This window comes from Trachinotus anak, unplaced genomic scaffold (assembly GCF_046630095.1).
Source record: "Trachinotus anak isolate AG129_WGS33_773 ecotype Australia unplaced genomic scaffold, CSIRO_AGI_Tana_v1 ptg000007l, whole genome shotgun sequence".
NCBI lineage: Eukaryota > Metazoa > Chordata > Actinopteri > Carangiformes > Carangidae > Trachinotus > Trachinotus anak.
In genome coordinates this window covers 21,389,835-21,414,142 of record NW_027273858.1, presented here as the reverse complement: position 1 = coordinate 21,414,142, position 24,308 = coordinate 21,389,835, and the positions used below count along the sequence as shown (strand labels likewise).

At 41.7% G+C, this 24,308-nt stretch overlaps 1 protein-coding gene across 1 annotated transcript in view; it reads right to left on the bottom strand.

Annotated features, from left to right (window-relative positions):
• LOC139623289 (sorbin and SH3 domain-containing protein 1) overlaps positions 1-23,865 on the bottom strand; it is a 43,825-nt gene extending 19,960 nt beyond the window's left edge. Inside the window, exons 1-14 of the mRNA XM_071481397.1 lie at positions 23,711-23,865; positions 12,974-13,016; positions 12,492-12,578; positions 11,957-12,073; positions 11,134-11,240; positions 10,825-10,966; positions 10,603-10,632; positions 7,665-7,807; positions 7,098-7,158; positions 6,874-6,948; positions 5,027-5,062; positions 4,737-4,839; positions 3,401-3,515; positions 1,397-1,480 (exon numbers count right to left, since the gene is read on the bottom strand). Of these exons, the coding sequence (XP_071337498.1) occupies positions 1,397-1,480; positions 3,401-3,515; positions 4,737-4,839; positions 5,027-5,062; positions 6,874-6,948; positions 7,098-7,158; positions 7,665-7,807; positions 10,603-10,632; positions 10,825-10,966; positions 11,134-11,240; positions 11,957-12,073; positions 12,492-12,525 (1,047 nt within the window). The 5' untranslated portion in view covers positions 12,526-12,578; positions 12,974-13,016; positions 23,711-23,865. The remainder of the gene's footprint in view (positions 1-1,396; positions 1,481-3,400; positions 3,516-4,736; positions 4,840-5,026; positions 5,063-6,873; positions 6,949-7,097; positions 7,159-7,664; positions 7,808-10,602; positions 10,633-10,824; positions 10,967-11,133; positions 11,241-11,956; positions 12,074-12,491; positions 12,579-12,973; positions 13,017-23,710) is intronic.
• Positions 23,866-24,308: the final 443 nt, after the last annotated feature.

The window sequence follows — 24,308 nt, the reverse complement described above, 5'->3', positions numbered from 1 at the left end:
GGTGTGGTGGCGGGCTCTGACTGACAGAGAGCGAGGAGAAGCAACATCTGTTTGTGGGCAGCCAGTGCCACAGTTGTCTGGTGCCATCTAAGACCTGAGGCATGGATTTGTCATGACACTGTATACTGCTTCAACATGCCTGCACCACTTTGGATATTTTGGTAAATCTGCTAGATGGCAGATGGGCAGCAATTATTATTTCAAGGGCCTGGGATTATCCTGGAGCCCGGTGCTCGCGCGGACTGCAGGCTCTCCAAGTGAGGAGTGACTTCTGGATGAATCACCCCCGTCAAGGCCTCCGGCTTACGATATGAATCCTAGTTGGCAGGGCGCATATGAAAATTAAGGAAACAAAGTGTTACTCTTGGGTGTTGAGTTAACAGCATGGAGGAACAGGGATGCTGCCATGGTTGGAAAGAGATCAAAAGATCCTGCTGTAAAGAAAATATGAGCCCGATAAAATCTCTAATTGGACCTTTATCATAGACAACTGTGCTACGACTGGAGTGTAATAAATCCTAATCAATAATCAGCATTATTAAATATTAATAATCTAAGTTGTAGAGGGATAAAAAGCACAGCCAACATCAGGGGTCAGAGTGTTTTTGTTGTGCTCGCTCAGATACTTTTGAAGAAGGCAAAAATAGATCTCAGTCGACTATTTTAGATGCTGCTGCGGGACAAAATCCTTTTAAACTGTATGTGGTGACGATGAGGGATGACAGCAGCTTTATCAAGTGCTTTGAAAAAGGTTTTGCCGCATATATATGTACGGAAACCCTGAAAGGCAAGTGAAATTTTTTTTCTTTTTGATTTTTTCATTTTCACAGATGAAAAAAAAGAAAAGAATAAAAGAAAAAAAAATATTTCAAAATTTTTAAAAATATCAATAGCATATTGTTATAGTTTTTTTCTTTTGTTCCCAGAAAAAAAAATCACATACCTCTCAGGGGTTGTTTATACAGACTAAAAAGAAAAGCTTGAAAAATGACCCTGGCAAAAAATAAAAAAAATTTAAATCAGTTGCATCCCAGGGCTTGTTATCACAGATAAAAAAAGAAAAAGGTTTTCTCTTGCCTTTCAGGGCTTCTGTATAAACATACAGATACATTCTTATTTTTTTTAATTACGAGAGATTATGATGAAAAAACAGGATCATAACAGAGGTTCGTCTTATTAAGCTGCGTCGATGGAACAAAAATTTTCTTCTCACACATGCTGTCACATAACTTTTTTATGTGCAGGACCGATTAAAAAGAAAATGATTCAGTGGGAGTAGGAACTGAGAGTAGTCCGTACAGACAGACACAGGTTGTTTAGGCATTATTTGAACACGGATGTTATCACATGCAATGACGTACAATATACTGTCACTGTAAAGACAGCAACCACTTACCGCTTTGTCAAACTCCATCTCTGAAAAGAATTTATACCAAGGCTCATTCTCTAAATCTACATCTTCCGGACTTACATCCTGAGTCTAGGGGCATGGCAACAAGAAGAGGAGGAGAAAGACAAAGAGAAGACAGTTCAGACAGCACAGAAAATACACACCTGAGCTAATGGGCCTATCACACACACGATACCTGACGATACCTGCTGGTTTCTTTATTTCTTTATAAGCGGAATAAAGGATAGGTTCACATTTTTTCAAGTCTTTTTTTTTAAGGGATATTTTGATAGTTTGGGAAATGCTTATTTAATTTCTTGCAGACAGTAAAATCAGTAGACTGATACCAGTGTCGTATCTATGATAAACATGAAGCTACTGTCAGTGGCCGGTTAGATGAGCTTAGCATAAACAATGGAAACAAGGGGAAACATCTAGCCTGCCTCTGTCCAACAGAAACAAAATCTCTAAAGCTCCCTTATTTTAATCATCTGTATAAAAACCTCGAGTCTTGTGCTCACTGTGACTCTCCCGGATGTCCCTGCTCCTAAGTATCCGTCTGGCACATAACTTATTATGTGCCATTAAATTAAATATGTCAGTTATCAGAGGCACTGGCACGTGGATGCTGTCAGCAGGCTAGCTGTTTCCCCCTGTTTCCAGTCTCTGTTCAAAGCTAAGCTAAGTGGCTCCTGGCTGAGGCTGTGTTTTTACTGAGGGTGGTATCAGTCCGTTGAAATACCAAGAGCAGGTTTTATATGAAACAGATTTGGCAGATACACAATTGATTTGGCTGCTGAAGCCGTCATATTAGCTTCAGCTGAACTTTTGAAAGTGAGATGGCATCCTCTATTGCAACCGTTTGTGTATAAACAGGAGTATGCTGCAAAATACACTTGAAAAACATGAACCTATTCTTTTAAGCAAGTCTTACACAAGACGTGCAGATACTTAATGTGAACGATACATTTATAGAACTATCTAAAAATCTAGAAAAATAAATATAGATCTGTCTAATCAACAGACATATTCTGATAATGACTAACAAAACATGCAAACTCATTTTTAAGCTATAATATACTATAAGCTATAATACATTGGAGGGTTTAAGGTAAGTAAGTGACAACACAACTTAAAGAACAGTAAAATGAATGGCCCTAATGCAGAGAATGACCAGCGACAGCAACAAGGACACTGACTGATCATAACAGAGTCTGTAATTAAAAAACAGCAGAGTCCATTATTTTACAGTGGTCCCAGGATGAACTGGAGCGAACTGTGATGAGTGAGTTTGTTGGCACTGGGATCGGGCCTGATCTTGGCAAACAACATCTATTAGCTTGATGTCACTGAGAATTATTACATATCAAAAAACTACTAAATCACAATCCTAGACTTCCCCATGTTTCTAATTATGTAAGAGGGAAATGATAAAGAACCTGAGCCCTATGAAATCTGCAAAGTAAATGTGCTCTCTTTTTGGTAAATATTACAGCTGCTGCCAGTTCTCTACTATATGTAGCAAAGCTTATCCTCACAAGACAGACCTCAAGGACACTGGATAATGCTGCAGCGTTTGATTTAACACAAAGTGTTAAAGCTGGAGACGAGAGTCAGAAAACACACAGGATCCAGGTTTTGTGTGTTCGCTGGGATCCTCTCACACTGAGCTAATTCAGCCCAATAACCTTAAATTGAAGACAGGAAGACAATGGCTATCCTTGTAAGTGATACTCCCCCCTCTGCCAGGCAGGATCATCTGTCGCCGCAACAGGACACCCTTTAGGAATGTGGTGCACATGGCGATTCAGGCTACACATACATCTCCTCCTGAGCTGTTGGTGAAGCTGCCACCCGGGAGCTTAGATACAGAGGTGGTGGGTGGGGTGAGTTGGGGGGGTTGGATGGTGCGTGGAGTAGGGGACAGCGCACACGACATGCACACAGACAGATAGAGAGAGAGAGAGAGAGAGAGAGAGAGGGAGGTAAACAGGCTGGCGGCTAGCATACCGTTCTCTCCAGCTTCAGCACCGATGATTTCCCAGGCTCGTACTCAAAGATGCTCTTGGGCTCGGCGCGGTACTTCCTGGTGTCTACCTTTTTATCCGGGGGCTCCCACTCGTTCCTGTGGAGAGGCGGGTGTCAGGGAGGGGTGGTGATGTGGGATGGGAGAGAGCCAATCCTTATCAAGTAGTCTCCATGGCAACCAGCATAGGCTAAGATGTTTTTTTTTTTTTTTTAATTTAAACATGACGTCTATCCTCATTATCCCTACTCTCTCTCTCTCTCTCTCTCTCTCTCTCTCTGTCCCTCTCTTCCTCTAATGATGATATGACAGAAAATCCAATTCACGGTTGAGCCAAATCAGTAATTCAATCGAGTAAACTAGATTGGACCCAGTGACAAAAAACAGAGCGCCTCATTTCCCGAGAGAAATTCTTCATATACAGCCAGCGCTTAAATCACTGCTCAGAAAAGCACTGAGGTATGACTCTTAAATAAGAAACAGTCGGTTATTCTTACACCTGTTCTCACCACACACACACAAAAAACCTTTTATGAATGAAATGCTCAAGGAAATCCAGCCGCAGCGTTTACATCCCTACATACACAACCTCTGAGGAGGGAGGAGATCAGACCTCAACATGTCATCTGCAGCTCTAGTGGGAAACTGTTTATCCTCTATCACCTGTCCTCCTTCATCACTCCATCGCTCAATTCTCTAAGAGCAGATCATCCCGTGTCAGCGCTGACATGTGTGTGTGTGTGTGTGTGTGTTTGTGTGTGTGTGTGTGTGTGTGTGTGTGTGTGTGTGTGGAAGGATGAGGATTAATCCCACTTCATGTAAAGGGACAAAGTAGAGGAAGCCACTACTAATAGAAATAAAATAAAATAAAATAAAATAAAATAAAATAAAATAAAATAAAATAAAATAAAATAAAATAAAATAAAATAAAATAAAATAAGATCAGAATCAGAAAGGAGAAACGTCTTGTGTCTCTGCTGTGCGCGGCCATGTTTAGTTACACTAGAATAGAATAGAATAGAATTTATTTACACTAGAATAGAATACAAACTGTTTATCACAAGACACATTTTGTTGCCTTCAGGGGGTAGTGTTAAATTATGAACCCTGATCTGTGGTTTTATATCATGGGAACGCTGACTGTTACAGAGCAGACACAAATAGGATTGTTCTGGTCAAAATTACCTTTATGACATTTAAAGTCTTCTGGAGGTGAGCAGCTCCTTTCTTCACTAACAAACATGAACAGATCTGAGCTTTTGTGTTAAAACATCACAGTGACTGTCATGAGGAGGGTTGGAGCAGATGGAGGTCACTGACCTTTTGGCAGAGGGTTTGAGGGAAGAGGAGCGTGTTGGCACTGGCATCAAGCGTCCTCTTGAATCGACCTCGGCGTCACTCTTTGAGCGTGGGACCGTTTTCACTGAAAACGGGCACATAAACATTGACAGGTTTGGAGACGCTTGGAGACATTAACACAGCACAAATGTTGAAGTGTGAGAAAGAGACACTGCTGAACATCACACAACAATCTTGGAAATACTAATGATGGACGACGTGCAGTTTGAAATTTGTTTTGCATGCTTATAAAGCATAAATCCATAACTCACCGTCTTCCAAGTAACCAAAAGGGGGGGGACCATCATCTGAAGGAAGCAAACAACAATCAAAAGCCGTTTATTATCACTTGTAACTATGCCTATGTCTGCTACTTGAAAAGTAATGAATGCAGCACAATGCTAAATTATTCAAAAGGCACTGAAAACTGTGTTTGCCTCACACCTTCCATTAGGCCAGGCATCAAATTAAATCAAAGTGTGTCAAATCAAAGCGTTTTACAGGAAACATTACTGAGCTAAAACAGGATCTGAGCATCGATGAGCATCAAGGCTCTGAATAAGTAATGCAATGTGGAGTGAGAACGCCACAGTCAGACTGATCTCTGTGAGAGTTATATCTTCTGTGAGATATCATCTACAGAGTCATATCAGCCATAACTACACATGGAAGTCATTGAGCTGAGACTGAGAAACCCAAATAAGAGGTCTGGCAGCTCTTTGTCTCATTCTGAAAACTTCCTCCTTTGAAATGAGCTTAAACCATATACCATAACTCTAATCATAACCAGCCATCCAGAACTTCAAACCAAACACTGAATGGTAAAGCTTATTATGAACAACAAACACTTTTGTACATTCTTAACTATAAACAGGACCGTCCACAACCTCAATGCAGGACTGGAGCAGCACCTAGTGGCGACAACCCTACACTACAACACAGTTACACTTCGTTACAGCCTGATCATGCTCCTGGATTTGCATCAATAAATAAGACATTTCTAATCATAAGGGGTTAACAGAAAAAAACAGAAAGTCTGCGTTTTTAAGTTGTTACAGTTCAGTAAAAATATAATGACACTACAAGGCTTCGTGCATCCTTCTTGTCAACACATCGACATCAAAGAAAATTTGTCCAATCTGTGTTTTTGTTGACAACAATAATTCAAAGGTTCAGTATATTCCAATAGCAGTGAGGAGTTGTATGTGAATATAGTAAGAGCTGAGCTTTACCCACGTCAGCATACTAGGACGTACTGGTTGTTCAGTGTTAATCATTGCATTAATGGTCTGTCAATCCATTTAAAAAGTGACTGCAGTGTATAATTTTGTAGCCTTATGTTTTGGTAGAGGAAGCTACACTTTTGTTTAAGTCTGGGTCACAGATCGGGATCAACTGTATTTGTGCCAATCAGACCATGAAATCCATCCAACATCAGGATCAGCACGAAACTTGCAATGTGCTTAAAACTGATGGAAATAGTAGCTCTACTGTGTGAAGTGGAAGGAAAAAGATTAAAGGTCCCATATTTTATAAAAGTAGATGTCCATGTGATTATAAAGCAGGTCTAGTTTCTATTTTAATACTGTGAAAGTATCAAAGCCTCAGTCCACAGAGAAATGCACACAGCCTGTATTCAGAAACTGAACCTTAAAACCAGCTGTCAGGATTTCTGGAACTTTGTGATGTCACAACAAAGCAGTCACCACCCTCAGTCACGCCTCAAGCCCCGGCCACCTGGACCATCCAACCTTGCAGGATTTGGTTTCTCTGAGTGTTTACCTGAAATCTGCTATATTTTTATAAGATCACTCAGAAATCGATGTTGTTACTAGAGCTCCAGAGAGAAGCCTGAGAGAGGAGATGTAAAACTACACTGAGATGGTTTTTGGTTCTTAAAACACAAGTATTTCTTCTAATAGATATCAACACTTCAGATAAAACTGCAAAGTGTAAAATATGGGACCTCTAAATCCTTTCAAATACTTTGGACATCTTCAAGGTTATGTGGTTTTGTACGAGATTAGTAAAACAGATTGAACACAGAAGTATTTGAAAGGGCCCAGGACGGCTGCAGATTAGTAAAGCTAACAAGAGCGGAGTTTCTGCCATCGGATACCTTTTGATTTCATCTGAATGTCATAGTTCTCAGGGAAAATGTAGGTGGGGCGGTAAGGGTTTTCTTCAATAGGCTCTGAGCACAGTGATGGAGAGACAGAGCACAACGTGACATAACATACAAACACACACATGAACATACACAAACCTTGGACACCAACACAGAAACATGACAGGCCAAAGTGATCAGACATACAGAGAGTGGAAATGATGATAAAGTCTTACCAGGTATTCTGTGTATCTGTTTGAACATTGTCTTATACCAGTCTTTGGACTTTTCAGTGTTCTGAAATTAGGATGTGGACATTTTTCATTAATAACAAATCAGATTATCAGACAAATGTTTCAGCCTCAAGCAAGAGTAGAGCAGCTGTGGTGATGTTATGTGGTTTTGGTAAGACATTTTGATTTATCACACTGGGGTCTAACTAATGACTTTAATGTTGGCTGCACTCCATTAAGAAGTCTCAGTTCCTGGGCTCTAATATTGTGTATGCTGGCACCTAAATGGAACAGAGCCATTAATGTTAATTAATTAGTTACACCTGTGCTTTTCCTGTTAGGACACGTCTAAAATATATCTCCTATGAGAAATGTTTTGCTGACAAAATTATAAACATAATCCTCAAAGTGGCGTAAATCAACAACATAGTATTGCAATAATGCATAGCAATGTGTTTAATATAAATTACTCTAATATCAAGGATCTATGTATTGTATGAACTAAGCGTCCATTAAACGTCTGCAGTCAGTTGATAAAGTCTTTATCTGACAGTGGGTTCTGTCGCTCACCCGTACGGGCACAATGGGCTTGTTGAGAGGACTGAGGACAGGGGAGTGCAGTGATAGACGCAGCCTCTTCCCGTCCATATCAGGGACAGGACTCACTGAGTCTCTGCCAGGACCAGGGCTTTTGTCCCTTTCTGGGGTTGGGTCTGTAAATGAAAAAAAAAAAAAAAAATCAGCCAGACAAAACGTTATACAAAACGACATATATGATATAGGCCAGGTTCAGTTAGGGATCGGTGTGAAGGCCAGACTTAATAAGATTTGCAGGTGAAGGCTGCCTACAATAAATCTGGGCAGAAACAAACATTTATTTTTACAAAATTAATAACATTAACAAATACTGACGGTTATGAGCTGCCCCTCAGATGGACGTTATCCCTGGACTCTGTTTAGTTGACTTCCTTGTCTGCCCTGCCCCAATTAGTTGCACCTGTGTCTCGTTACCTGGGGCCCTTGTGTTTAGTTAAGTCTGTGTTCAGCTCCGTTCAGTTCCCTTCGACATTTCAGTTTTTTCTCCATCTGCCTATAAGTGAATTACCCTCTTTGCACCTGCCAACCTCCTAAATCAACAACAGAATCCTATGTAGTTTAGCTTTTTCTGGGGCCCTTGTGTTATGGATGCTAGCACACTAGCATGCTAGCACAGCTTACTGGGACACTTAATAGACTTATTTTGGTAAACAACAACCACTGAGGCCACAGCTGATAATTATAGCACAAAGCTAAATGCTAAAATCATAATACAAGTGGAGAAGAGTCAAAGTCCAGGAAGTTACTCAATAATTTCTGTAACAGAGCATCTTCTATTTCATGTTTGCTAACATTAGCTAGCATTAGCTAAAATTAGCTATTAAGGCTGTGGCTGCAAAACTCCAGAGTGTACTGAATTAAGGAAGGGTGTGTTTAATTCTATATATTAATTCTATTCAGAGGGAGGCTTACTGTAAATTTACATACAGCTTGTTTTAATGGAAATGTGTCATCCTTAATATAATTAGCTCAACCTTTTCTTTTCCTGTCATGAAAATTCAAAATGTCTGCTGTGACAAAAGGACCGTTGTGGCGGTTCATGTTCAAAGTGTTGGGGTGAGAGATCTGGGACAAATACTAGTGACAAATAATAATAATATTAATCAATGGAGAATCTAAGGACAACATACAATGAGTCAGCTGCTGCATTTATGCACAAAATATATTTTGTGCTATGGAGAACACATCAATTCTTTCTTTTTCTGTCTCAGATTCTATTTTGTGCCACAAAATAAGAAGTAGAAAGTGAAACACTTGAATAATAACTACTATATCATTGCTTTATTAATTATACACTTGGCAAGTGACAGCAACAAGTGATTTGTGAAGCTGGTAATAGATTTGGCACCCAAAAAAATGTATATTGCAAAACAACAGTACTATTAGGGAGTATTTTATAATCAGCCCAATTGATACAACTAAAGTCATTTGCAAACAGTGCAGGGCCACAAGACGCCAAGGCAGGGATGTGAAACACCTATCAGCATCTGTAATGTAATCATATGTATGTCTATCATCCTGTTGTGATCATATCTGTCCAGCCCCCCCTCCCTCGAGTAAGGGCTATAATACACAGCCACAGCCAACCTCCTCCATCCATTGCGCCCACACAACCACCCAACTGCAGAGCATATTATGTAAATGATTAGTGAAGTGATTTGCCTGGACGTTCTTCTGGCAAATCATTCAGCGGTGAAGAACTCACTGCACTACCCTGCACCATGCTACAGTGAACCCTCACTCATTCATTTCTCAGGTAGTTGTGCCAAACCTGTACAGTGATGTTGTAGCAAAGGTGAGGAAACCCATGTTAAGCATGACGGGTGATGTGGTACACTGCACCACAGACATTTGGATATTTAGTTTTCCACTAATGCCTACATGTCACTCACAGGACGTTGGTGAGATCACTGCAGCAGTGGCGTTCACACTGCAGTGAATCTACTAGATCAGCTCCAGAACCTCAGAGCAGCAAAATGAAGTCAGTGGTTGTTTTTTTTTCTAACAGACAAGAATAATGGCATCACGACAGTTTAATCCTAATGTTAATTTAAACTGACATATTCCTGGCTTCTTTTGTGTATTTCAGATAATATAATCAAGCTGGTAGAGTGAGTTAGAGACAATGACAGAGAAAGAAGACAAGGCCAAGATGAAGGTGCAGGAGGAGGAGGAGGAGGAGGAGGAGCTGGGAGCAAATTGACCAAATGTGACACTCATGAGAAATGGTTTAATGATTAGACTTGTCTCTATTACAGCCCCTCCTTAAATGCTCTCCTCTGTGTCTATTGTGCTAAATGCTCAGATTCATCGTTTGTCAAGAGTTTCAAAGCTGAAAGATTCACTGGAAAACACACACATAAAAACAGCCAGTGTCACAAAAGGAGCCAAAGTCTGTTAATAAGCAACTTTCATGTGAGCTTGTAAGCAACTAGCAAGGAGAAATCGAATGATGAATAGGCCACGCCCACATTCATCATCAGCCAATACAGCACTTCAGACTCTGGTTAATAGTGGCTCTCAGATCATATTCAGCAAAACTTGTTAAATTCCATCCACTGGGTTTTGAGGTGCATTTTTTAAATTATTATTTTTATTATTTTTATTATAATTTTATGCCTTATATTATTTAAAGGGACAGTGTAGAGAGAGGTAGCCCCAAGGTGCGTGTGTTTGGTATTCTGGTGCCCCTTATGGGTCGAGCTCTAAATGCTGATCCTCAGACAAAACAAAACATCTAACGGTTGGGCTCGTGTGTGTTGGGAAGCATTTGCACATCATTACCAGTTACTGGCCCAATTCTCTAGCTCATTCCAGCTCATGGCAATTTCAGACGACTAGAAATAACAATAATAACAATAATAATAATAATAATAATAATATTAGACATCACCAAGCTCCCAGTGCATACCTTCCAAATGAGAAAGATGCTTTTGCTGCTCTGTTGTGAGAGAAAGACAAGACAAGGACAGGACAGTGAAATGTGACTAAACAGTGAAGCACAGGTGTGACAGCAGAGAGCAAGACAAGGCTAATGGATCACAGACAAGACGCAGACGTACACTATAACAGTATGCTTATTACAAACTTCTGAAAACTCTCCTTGATACCCGTCACAGACTGGTGTGCTCACCTCTGTTATGCTGCAGCAGGACTATGGTGGGGTTGACGGTGCTCGTGCAGGGATACACAGAGCCAGGGGACGATGTGATACAGTTCTGAATGTCACTGTAGGATGGAGCCTGGTTTTCTTTTATGCTTTCTGGTGAATTGACCTGAAGGTGACAGAAAAATACATTGTAATATTTATAAAGGTTTTTAAAGAGTTTCCCCGAAATCAAATAAGGACCAAAATGGGGAGATCACACAGTTCTCATAATTGTAAAACCACAAACCAGCCAAACAAGGATCCAGTGTTAAATGGGGTAGAAGTAAAACGTACCTGGCACTGAGGGTTGTTTACAGGAGGTAAATCAGCTGTGAGGCCGCTGCCTCCCTCCGCCAGTCCTGCTTTAGAGCTGTCTCCATTAATCTGGCTTGTCCAGCCGCCTGAAAAGATTCCAGAATAAAAGCACTGAGGATGATACTAAAAAATACAGTATTTCAGTGAACTTATCACAGCAAACCAGAAAACCACAACAGCTAATTGCTGATCAAATAAATCTCCATTTCTATCCGCAGAGTGTGAATGCTTTCTTTGGTGGTTTTCATGCACACAGTTGTTAATATCCCCAGAAAAGAGGGGGAAAAAAAGATTCTCCCACAATCTCTGAACTTTGTCATCAGAACAAAGCACCCATTCAGAGCTGCAAAGGCCGTTTGTTCCAATGGCCTTTATATTCAGGCTCTACAACAATTAAAGCATCTTCCCAAAAGCCTTGGCCAACCTCCAGTCCAGCTCCAATGTGCTCTACGCAACAAACAAGCCCACAGTCAAGGCCCCCTGCTCCAAAGTGCAGTGTGGGCAGGCCGCGACAAAAAGGCTCTTTGACGCACTCATGGAAATATGAGCAATCGCCCTTTATCATGACTCAGAGTGTGCTCGGTGACTGAGCACAGATCTCAAAACGTGAGGAGTTATATAATCCTGACATCTAAACAGAGCTCTGAAAGGCACGAGAGGAATTCTCATGATGAAACGTTTTATTTAAATGACACCAAGCTTCACATCCTCCGTCAACATTACGCAGCTGTTACTGCTCTAAATACTTTTTCATCATATGGAGAGAAGTTGGGAAACAGCTGTGGCGTCCGCCCAGACTTACTTGGTGCTGTGATGACGTTCGGCTCCTCACTGATGCAGTCCTCATCATCTATGTGGACGAGGGTGGCCCTTAGAGTCACGACTCCTTTCCCTTTGCACACTCTGCTGGGGTCCAGGTCTGCAGACATTCAAAATAAGAGTCTCACTTCCACAGCTCCTCATTGTTCAAGGCGCAGCAGTGTCATGTTCTGTGTTGTCAGAGTGCTCTCCTGCCTCACAGGAGCTGCTGAATCCAAATCATCGCTACCTCATGCCCCAAATGACCAAAATAGATCTCTAACATCAAAACCAGGTCACCAGTTTAATATCCTGTAGTCCCATAAAACTAATTGACATGATCACACCGTCAGTGCTGGAAGTAGAGCAGCTGGAGCTCGTCCTGTATGTTTTTTTTTTTCCTCAACACAGGTTGTTAAAGTGACACCACATTATTGACAAGTGAGTTTTAAAAGCGTCCGTCTAAGTTTTCTCTGTGAGTAAGAGGTGTCCCACCGTCGTAGGCAATGAAAGATTGATGAGGCGGAGGGATACGTCACCTGCGGCAGGAATCAGGTCAGGAGAACCTTTCATGGTTTTCAGAGGTGTGATCCTGACAGCGCAGACTGCTCGAGGACCTGGCGGGACTGTAACACACACACACACACACACACACACACACACACACAGAAACAGGAGGACATTTTTATGATTGTCTAAAATGTCATACAAATATTAGTTTAGTAAAGAATAAAGTAAAACAAAAATGTGAGAAAGATAAACAGTTTTTTTCACCTCTTATAATTTCAAATTAAATATTTAATACCTATTTTTAATGTGCATTATTTATGCTTCATTATCACCTATTCATTAAAGTACATAGTGAAACTATTTATCATGTGCACTAGAAATTGGCAAGTACATTTAACTCTAAGCAAGTGATTTAACTTCATTTTGGCCTGGAAGACATGATTATATAATAATAATGTAACATAAATGAGGTTCAGTGAATCATTTGGAGTCTGGCTGAGAGCTGACTTACTGGGAGACGCTCTTGGTCTTACACTGCCCTCTGCTGGAGAGCTCTGAGGAAGACACACAAGGAAGACAAACACTTCAAACAGTGAAGGTAAGGAGCAGATATCTGGAGATTCAGTGTGATGTATCATTAAAAATCAGCCTGCAGACACACAGACAGCAGCAACATGCAGCAAAGCTAATCACATGTAGTTTGTTTCTTTTACTGCAGGAATAAAAGCAGAAAAAATAAGTGAGTGTAATTCCTTCTCTGTTTTATTATGAACCTTCGTTGAGAAACAACTGTGCAAACGGAAAGCCCCAGATACATGTGACTTTATTTTTGAATTGTTGTGTATTCAGTGCGACAAACCATGTATCACCACCTACAGATCCAGTATATCCACTGATATGTAAGATCTCTATATCTTGTTTTTTCCATTTGCATCAGACTCTAGAAACCTGGCATCACATGGACTGTGATATTAGCTGTGGATCAGGGTGAGTTTGGAAACTAGACCAGCGCTTCTCTGCAGTGTTGGCCTGCAGTGCGCAGTGAGCTGTGAGCACTGATCCACTATTACACATGGAGAAAATTTCCCCATAGAGCTCGGCTGTAGCAACCAAAGCTGTGATCAGGGGCCACGTACAGCTAATGAAATTGTGGTAGATGTCCTATGGTTGGGTTACACACTGAAATGAGATACACCACAGTCAGACAGGACGGCGGTGAACGTCAAGTCTTCTGTTTAAATCTGGTCTACAACACACAGGAGTCCACATGACTGACATGGCAAAATAAGAGCTTGAGCTTTAGCATTCATTTAAAAAAAGAATATTTCAAACTAAAAAATACAATAACCTCTAGTGTTTGAACAATTGATCAGAATATTATTTAAATTGCAATCTGGCCAAGAGCAATATTCAAAGGAGGTGTGACTTTTCCAATAAGAGTAAAATGTGTCACAACAGACCATAAATGAAGCATTGTGGTGCTACAGAGACACCACTGCCCACAAATCATATTCTCCAGATTTAAGGCAACACGATCATCTTTTTTTTTTTTCAGTTAAAATGATCAAACTGAAATAAAAATGATCAAGCTCAAATCATGACTCATATTGCAAAAGCAATATCTGTAAAAAAATCGCAGTATGATTTCTTTTTTACATATCATTCAGCCCTAGTTTGATATAGCAAACTATTAATATGTATGATCATGTTTTCGTGCTTCAGTGTTACATAAAAACTCCCCTCACTAATATTAAAAGTCACAGCAAAGGGGGGAAACAGTGGCACAGATCAGATGCCTGCTTCAGAATAATAATAATAATCCAATATTCCTGCAGTACTATGACACTGTTGTCTAAAGATATGAGGCCAAAAACAGAAAACAAACTAATCTGGGTTGTCAACAGATACAACATGTAAAATGAATGAAAGCACATGTTGAAGAAGGCACTAATTAGTTAATGCTCAGCTGTCTCTGCAGGTGGTCCTCCCGTTCATTGAGAATTTTATTCTGGTGACGTCTCACTTTGCCTCCAGTTCATTGTGAGAGGAAGTCTGTCCTGCATCGTATCAAACATATGAAGTCAAAATGTAATCAGTGTTCCCCTTTAAGGACGAGCAGGGAGGGCGTGAGAGAGAACAAACAAATGTTAATCTGAGCTGCATCAGTAGAGCGAGCAGAGGCAACACCAAGGCCACCAGAAAAGTAGCTGTGAAACACTTCCCATCAGTCCGCCGGGCCTCCCATTGTGCTCCGCCAGCACGACTAATTTAGGAGACATCCCCATTTAAAATGGCAAGAAAAGGGCTGATTGAGTCAGGAGACACACACACACACACACACACACACACACACACACACACACACACACACACACAAAGGCACTCAAACAGTCGCTCATGCATGAACACAAACACACTTAAATAGCATTTTCATTCCATCTGGAGTCTATTCTATGATCTCAATTTTAAGCTGCTTTTTAAGGTTGCAGCTTTGCTTGCTCTGAGTTTGCATGAGTATGCAAGTGTGTGCATGTGTGCGTGTGTGCGTGTGCACTGTGTTTACACATGGCAGTAAATAAGCCAACCTGCAGAACACGCAGGGGACTGATGTTCCAGCTGGAAACCTCCACAAATAGGCCTAAATGGATGAGGGAAAATGGGAGCGATGCCAAACAAGCCCCATGGGGACATGAAGCAAAAAAAACTTTTAAAACATCTTCCAGGCTTGGAGCCGAGCCGTCCCACAGCATCAGAACTTTGTGTATTTATTTCCCCTCTCTCTTTAGTAAAATCAGCTTGCTTCCTGACAACTGCATCCCACAGAGGCGATGCATCCATGATCTCATTTCCGAAACCATTAACAGACATTCCTTTGAGGAGCGCTACGCTGATCTCAACTCTTCTTCCGTCGTGTCCTTGGATGAACCCCGACATGGTGAATATACAGTAGAAGGACAGACGTGGGAGTATTTGAACCTCTCACTTATAATAGATAATGGGAAGATGACAGCTCGCAGCGTTCAGTTTGCTGTATAAACACAGGAGAGCAGAGATCACCCCAGGCCTTTTTAGGAATAGATGCCTCAGCGCACAGGAGAGCAGTGCAGGAGCTGTGGGACAGCCTGCAGGGCTCGGGCCAAGACAAACAGGAAAATAAGAAGAGTCTTTATCAGCCAAACTCCTGTAAAACTGCAATTTACCTAAATGCACCGTCAGTCCTAATCATCTGCGAAACCTTTAGATGTCTCCGCTTCACAAAAAAAGAACCAAGTTGGCCGTTCACTTGGGCAGAAACAGATGGATATGAAGTCAAAGTGTGGAGCTCAAAGTTCAGCAGATAGAGAGATAAACCGAGAGGATCAAAGGTTCTGTGTGTTTTAACTGAAGCTTTAAGCTCACATTCTCCACCAGGGTCTCTGGTGATCTGACCTCGTTACATTAGACCTGCAGTCTCCTCACAGAAAAAGTATTTTGATGTTTACCTAGAAGTGAAGAAGAACACAAACTGCCACAGTCGCACCGAGCTCAGATGTCTTCTGATCGTCTGTAGCAGCAACTTCTCAGAGCTGACAGACCTTCAGACGGAGCAGGATCAGGTGACGATCACACACTAAAATGATCAGTCCAGCTCGTAGGAAGCGTGCAGCCAGTGGAACACCCTCTCAGCTCAGACCTGTGTGACCATCTAAAAGCAGGAACGCGCAGCAAAGACCAGATGATTCATCCCATTTCACAGTTCTCATCCACACAACTAGGTGACACTCACACACACAGATACATAAATCTGCAACCGAGTGACTGAAAGTACTTTTCCAAAAGGCTGCGATCATCCACAAGCATCACTGAGGATCTAGGGCGACGCATTACCTACTCGATGATGTGAGTCCTTCGTCCACGTTCATCAGGTCCCTCTGAAGTCCCCTGAGATGTCTGGCTGAGCTATGAGGGTCTCATCGAGGGGGGGACGGTCCCAGCTTTGACCTTGACCCTCACTATGCAGGGGGTCTGTTTGTTTTTGACAACAGGCGTGCCCAGATGGACCTGTCACCACATGCCACCTGGGAATGTGGCACCCACTCAACAACTGCGCAGGCCACCATATGAAATCCTCGTCCACTGGTGGACGAGAGACAGACAGACAGACAGACAGACAGACCACAGGGGGACGGCTGGAATGCGCTACTGGATGACTCAGCCGACCATGAGGTCTTAATACCTCAGTCGACATGATGACTGTATGTTCATGTGTGATGGAGGCTATGATACAGAAATCTTTAAAAAGTTATACGGACTGTGAGATGAAGATGCCACAGTTGGCTGAAATGAATTATTTCTGTCATCTATCAATGACTATTTTATCACTTCATGACCTAAAGATATTTCATTTACATCAAAGAAAAAAAACAGTTATATATCTATTTTTTTTCCAAATAAAATAACTAAATATAACTAAATTAAACCATTTAATCATGAGATCAACTCAGTTTTTGTTCAACATTTTGGGAAAATATGTTTATTTGCTCTGAAGAGGATCAATATTACTCTGATGTCTGTGTATTAACTGTGTGTTGGTTCGATTCCCAGCTCCTTCAGGCTGGAAGGAAGATACTGAACCCCATATTGGATAAAGGATAGAGGAGTCATTGGGAGCAATATGGGAAAATAAACATAGTAGAAAAGCACTATATGTGAGGGGAAAGTACTGTATGAATGTGTGAGTGAAAGGGTGAAGGCGGCTTCTATTGTAAAGCTTTGAGTGGTAGATAAGACGAGAAAAGCTCTATGTAAGTCAGTCAATTTACAGTTAACCAGGAGGACACAGAGGGCTTTCATGAAGGACAACTTTGGTTGTGTTTGAATTAAACTAATTTAAGTTAAAATGTGTCAGTGTTGGTCAGCGCACTGTTAAATAGTAGAATCAATCTTCTAACTCTTGGGAAGAAAATGAAAAGTTTTCATATCAAGGAAATATCTGTGCCTTTATCTGTAAATCTATCAAATTTCATTCCAAATCAATAAATAAAAAAAATTATTTCCCACTGATTTTCCTCTTAAATGAAGCCTAGATAAAAGCTGAGAGAATCGTAGGGGGAAGTGGAAAGAATGTCACTTAATTAGAACCAATAATTTATAAGAAACATTACTAAACAGTTAAATTACAGTAATAAATAAAACATTCAGAGGGAGAAACTTCATCTCGTCAGCTGTGGGGAAAATAAACTGGGTGGTATCCAACAAATTCATCCAACTGTAACAGATGCAATGAATCTTTATAAAAATTGATTTTCATTTTTCCTGAATTGTTTAAGAGTTTAAATCCCAGTCAGAGTGATCTCCACTGGCAGCAACACTCACTTTATCTGAATCCGACCCCAGATTCTGTCTGTCTGAGCTCTAAACAGAGGTGGAGTGGTACCGAGTTGAACTGTGATGTATTTCACGCAGGGGGTCCATGCTATGTTAACACAAAAGAGCTCTCAGCACGCGCTCAGCTGTGCTGTGCTGGGAGAGAGAGGGCCGTTGCGTAACACCGTTTGACTTCTGCTTTGTCAACAAATGGCAGAGAGGGGAGAAGCTATCCAGCGCCGTGCGTGGATCCCACCAAACAGCTCCAAACATGGCTCGAAAGGGCCGCTCCGGAGCAGCGGCTTATCCCCCCCTAATTGAGAAGAGACCCCCACCCTCCACCCTCCCAACTCTCTTCCATAAACAGCTTCCACACTGGACAGCAGTCTGGGATTCTACACATTCCTCAACCCAGCTATTTGAAGTTCATTTCAAACAACTGCAGCATAAAAGGAAATGTATGTAACTTACACACTGCAGTCATTACAGGCCTCAGAGCGGGATTACACATCCATGTTGATAATGGATGGAGCTTAAGCCAAAACTATATGAACACTGCGTCTGTGCCTTTAAATCTTTGAACCTCACCTAATGAAATATGACATTAAGACAAAGACTTAACAGGTTTATAGTTATCTTATGTTTCACTGTCATATTTGAGGCTTATTTTGAAGTTGTTTGTGATGGTAGGAATAAAATGTCCTTTTTATGAGGAAAAAAAACAAAAGCATCCATCACACCAAGCCAGTGACAGTTGTGTCCCTCTGCGCTTGGAGAGGCCTGCAGCTTGTCAGCGTGTCCATGAGAAGTCCTGACAGTTACTGGACGTGACCATGGCCAGATCCCCGGGACAGGGAACACTTGGCTGGCACGTGTGAAGGTCCTGAGGAAGGCTGCAGCTGGCAGCGTGGACCAAAGCGCCTGTTAGAGACGCTGTGTTAGAGAGCCAGGCTGCTTCTAACAGGTCTGCTAGGCTTTTAGAGCCAGTGTAATAAGAATGTCTGAGAGCTGACAGTTTACCCAGGTTGATACATCTTCACAGCAAGGGCTCCAGGCTACACTCCAAGAGCCAGAAAGCTTGGATCACGGGGCCGGAGTGAGGATAAACATTCAGCTGAATATTCTAGTAGCTTTGCGGCATCTCTTCAGGGGGCTCTTAGAGAGTTTACTTTTGTAGGCGCTGAGAGAAAAGTTCAAAATGAGAAAAGCTTATGAGCAAATAAGGAGATTCAGTAAGTGACATAAGTGGAAAAAATCCATCACAGACACATTTATTGAGATAATATAGTGGCATTTAATTTGGGAATATGAATAAGAGACACACATGATGTTCATTTTAATGTCATCACTAGATAATGAGCTCAGCTGTGCACAGGAGATTCCTCCTGGCTTAGATAATAGGGCGGACTGCACATTAGGTGAGCTGCAATGACAACTCAAATCATTGTCTGAGAGAGTGCTGAAAGCGTTTCCTCGTCTCCGCTGGATATTTTGACTCCAGCGTGGATTGGAAGCTCTGAGTGTGTTCCCTAATATAACTCTCTGAGCGCCTATGTGACAGGACTACTTGATAATTGAGTCATAGGATATGGCGGCTAAACGTGAATATAAACAGCGATGTGATAATCCAGCAATTTTAAGTGCTATGAAGGTATCCTCGTGTGAAATGGGCGTGCAGCAGGACTCCAGCGGGTCCCCATCATCTGTCTATTTCAGGAATGCTGGGCCCGGTCTGACCCGCCCCGTCACACCCAGACACAAACACAACAGGCAGCTCCATCAATAACAGCCTGGCTCCATAGGTGGCAGCACAGATGTCAGATTATCATTGCTGTTTATTACGTTTTGCAGTGAGTGATTTGTAAACCTGTGATGCATCAGTGCCACTTAATAATACAGGTTTGGTTTGTGTGAGGATGAGAAAGGACATCTGCTGGTTCTCATTCAAATATCTGCCAACAACTGCAATGATGCTGCTGTTGTTTTCCATCAGTTGTTGACATATAACACAGAGGAGAAGGGTGGAGGTGTGGTGGTGTTGGTGGAGGAGGAGGAGGGGGCGCAGCTTAAATCCATCACCACAGAATAAATTGTCTTTTTCTCTGCCTTGTTTACATGCGTCCATGATCAGGGGGTTTCTTTGTGCCACGAACCTTGAAAAGCCGAAGCACAACACTTCACTTCACCATCCACTTCAACCAATGGCAGCAGATGGAGAAAGACGACGGGGGGTGGGGGTGGGGGTGGGGGGGGGGGGGTGGGGTTGCTAAGCAACCTGTTGTAACATTAACATGGAGTGAAAACAGAAACCTGGTGTCTGGCTGAAACATCCGGCCTGATCCAAAGCCATCCGTTACTCACAGTAAAGACAAGGCTGTTTTCTACATATACTGTCACTACAAAGGTTTTGTGTCCATGTTGTGCTTCACTTCACAGTTGGCCTGAAATCAAAGACTAATCAGGTTGATTTTAAGGAAAATATCTCAGCAAAAAGATGAATATTATTAGATTATTTTGCTGTTGTCCAGTTTAACTTTGTAATACCTTCAAACCCGCATTGAATAATGTCTAATCATTAACTTAAAGGTCCCATGTTGTATAAAGGTAGATTTCCATGTGTTTGTGATTATAAAGCAGGTCCAGATTCTATATTAATACTGTGAAAGTATCAAAGCCTCAGTCCACAGAGAAATGCACACAGCCTGTATTCAGAAACTGAGCCTTAAAACCAGCCGTCAGGACTTCTGTAACTTTGTGATGTCACAACAAAGCCCTCAGCCATGCCCCAAGCTTTGCAGGATTTGGTTTCTCAGAGTGAAATCTATTATATTTTTATTTGATCACTCAGAAAACAGTCAGTCGGACCAGACCAGAAAGAAGCCTGAGAGAGGAGATGTAAAACTACACTGAGATGGTTTTTGGTTCTTAAAACCACAAATGTATCTTCTTATGGAGATCAATATCAGAAAAGTGTAAAATATGGGCCCTTTAAACTTGTCCTGAACACATGGACACAGCAGCCTTTACTACATGTGTCGTAGAAACAGGTGAAACACTTGTTTGGCAAAGCAAGTGAATTCTAACAACCTGTGGGTAATTTCCACTTGAATGCACATATTGTAACTAGCTCATAATTTATAATACTGTGTCAGATTTCCAAACCAAACTGAGATCATCTTGGAAAAACAGGACTGGGTGATCTGGACGCCAGATGGCTTTGGCAAATCTTTGAAATTCAGTTTTGAGATTTATGTCTCTGAGGGTCGCTCCTCTCAAATCTAGAGGATCTGTGTAACGTGACTCTGAACAAGCTTCATGAAACATTAACAACTATGCTGGGTTCATACCAACACATCCCATCCTCACTCTGCAGGTTTCTGTTGTCATGTCATGCTCAAAAGACTGAAATACAACACTTTGACCTTGATTTATTCTGTCCCTGAAAAAGCAAGAACTAGATGTTTCTGGCTTATAAAAGCAAGTGCCAAACTACACATTCGGTTTTAATACTTTCTATGTACAGCGGCACAAGGCACCCTGAAATCCTGCCAAGATATATTAAAACACCTCAAAACATCCCTGCTCTAGAAATGTATCATAATTCATACAGAAAATCCTCCTTTAAAAAAATTATCATCGGTAAGAGGCCGATATTTTGCACTGAGGTGAGTTAAACTAAAATAAGGTACAACCTGCTCTGACAGACAAATGTACTATTGTAACCTGGATACATAAATATATGCTACTTCACATAATTCATATCTGAGTTTCATTACACAACAATATGTGCAAAAGGTCATAGGGGCTCGGCTGCTCTTTGAATGACTTGAGAGGAGAAATGGCTCCAGGCTGAGCCGCTGGGTACCAAACGTGACTGATGTATCTGCTGCGTTTACACACACGGACCTGTCACTATCTGTGTGCAAACATCTACAACCCCTGTGCCCACAAGCTGTAAAGAAGGAGTCGGCTTCACACGATGTTCAACTACTACTGAGTCAATACTGAGCCTGAGCCCGAAAAACTTGTTCTCCAGAGGCAGCAGTGAGCAGAGCGGCCCTGTGTCGTTTCACTCAGTGACAACACACTTAAGTTAAATATAATAACAATAAGTCTTTGAGGCTTGGTCACACAAAGTCCTTTAACATGTAGGAAGCTAATGGATATCCTGTTCTTTCTGGGTAAACACTGTCCAGATAAAGTATCTCTGTTGACTGTGTCCAGTACAACTATGAGATAAGAGTGTGATATTCTGAAATGTACTGTCCATATTATAAAACACCTCAACAGGTGGTTTTGAGAAAATCAACAGGTCGTTCTGAGATAATCCGACTACTTTGCCTCAGTCCTCGAAGCAGTTTGATTAATTATTTGCGTTGGGGTTAATATTTTATCATGCTTGCGTAGCATCAAGTTACGCAGATCCGTTCAAGTAAAAAAGAAGTAGTCATTGTAGTAATATTATGAATGAAAACACAGGCAGAGACAAACACATCCACTGAGTTTCAGAGGAAAATCACAACTCACTGATGGTGGAGCAAAGTGGTGATTTGTTTTCTTTAATGACATCCGTGAGCTGAAGCAGAGGTAAAGTGGAGGGAGAGAGTTCCTGCTGCAGGTATGTTGGACTTGGACATGAGTAACTTTAGAATAACTCTTATTGCAAGTTTGCAGTTTTTTTTAAACAATTTAGCTCACAATAATCAGTGTTTTTCTATATATTTACTATTCATGTTTCATATAAATACGTGGAATGTGTCACTTCTTCCATTTACGTTTAGAAATCTCGTCTATCCTGACAGTGCTCTGAAGTAACACAATATGAACAAGTGTGCACATCCTCACTCCACACTCGTGCTGTCAGGCAGTTGTTCACGTCACATGCTGCTCATCTGGAGGCTTCATGCAGACCTGTTTGTCAGACTGGAACATGAAGTTTAACATTCAGGTCCACTGTGTCAATAACTGCAGAGAAGACGCACACTGTTATCACCGTGCAGCTACACAACACAGCTGCTCAGTTTGTCACACTCAGACATACCACAGGGATAATACGAGGGAAAAATAAGAAACTGCACTGAAACACCCCTTTAAAATAACAATAAATTACGAATACAGCACTGAACTGCTTCTGTGTAGCTGCTAATGCTCCTCATTCACTGTTACACCACTTACACAATATGATCTAATCAAACGTGCCAAAGGCTACAGCCTAATCTGACAACACTGTGGTAAAAATGACACTGAAACACTGGTCAATAAGCCATTCCCAACACCTCCATGCCGCATAATATGCATTCCGTTGGGAGCATGGTCCTGATGCCACAGTCTTATTGTATGTATGTGGAGTGGCTGACTCACAATGACAACCGCTAACAGTACCGCTCCACTGATGCCTGCCAACTCTGACAGACACAAACGCACCAAAGACGATTCATTAGTCATTAGTATAAAAATGATAGCAGGTAGAATTCAGTCAGGAAGCCTTTAATTCCCTGACTTGGGTATTTGGGATTTCCTCCTGGGCATTGAGCTTCAGAGTGCGGCACCCATGGCGGGTCGCATATGGACCTGTCTTTACTGCAGCAACTGTCCCACAGCCAGAGCGCCCGTCTGCTGAGATGCACAATCAAGGAACCGAGTGATTCACAGAAGCTCTTCTGTTTGCTGGAGTCTGCTGGCTTCATACTGACAGGACCGGGTGATTCACGAGAAATACGTTAAGTGCTGCTGGTTTTGCACCATACCATAATAACACAAAGTCAGCTGTTATCTTGCCAAGGTAATAAATAAATAAATAAATAAATAAATAAATAAAAGGTGGCATGAATAATAATAAAGAAACAAATAAAAGCCACTGAAGAGCCTCAGCAGCCGCCGCAGGCAGCAGCTCCATGCTTACCTCTGTGCGGCGGTAATCCAGTGTGGTTCTCGCTGCTGCAGACACACTTCACTGGCTCTGTGCGACCGACGGCTCCCCTCCACCAGCGTCCTGTCAGCGCTGCACACTCACCGGCCACAGCTGCGTCAGCGCCGCCGCACAACACCACCACCGAGCACCGGGGGCCGGGCCGCCGACCCTTCACAATAAAAGCCTAGCTGCTGAGGAAAAAAACACCCTGGCTCTTAAGCACCTAAATGCGCCACTATTGTTTGATGCAGGGGAAGTAACATAACCCACAGTGTGTTTTGTGTTTCAGTGTTTTAGCTAAAATAAAGTACTGCAGTGGGAAACAGCTGACAGGTGTAAGAATGTACCAAAACAATGAGCTGAAAGATACTAAAATGCTCCATAAGCTTGTGAGGAGTTATCATGGATGACACCTACACATTACCCTGTCATTTGAGAAATGCAGCTTTAAAATAATTGAGCTCATCACTAACTTGTACTGGAGTTTCGCAGTTAAATAATCTTCTTCTAAGTGACAGCTATGATTTCTGTCTGTGGTGGTTATTAAAAACGTGACATTTGCCAGTGCACATCTAAACAGATCCACTAA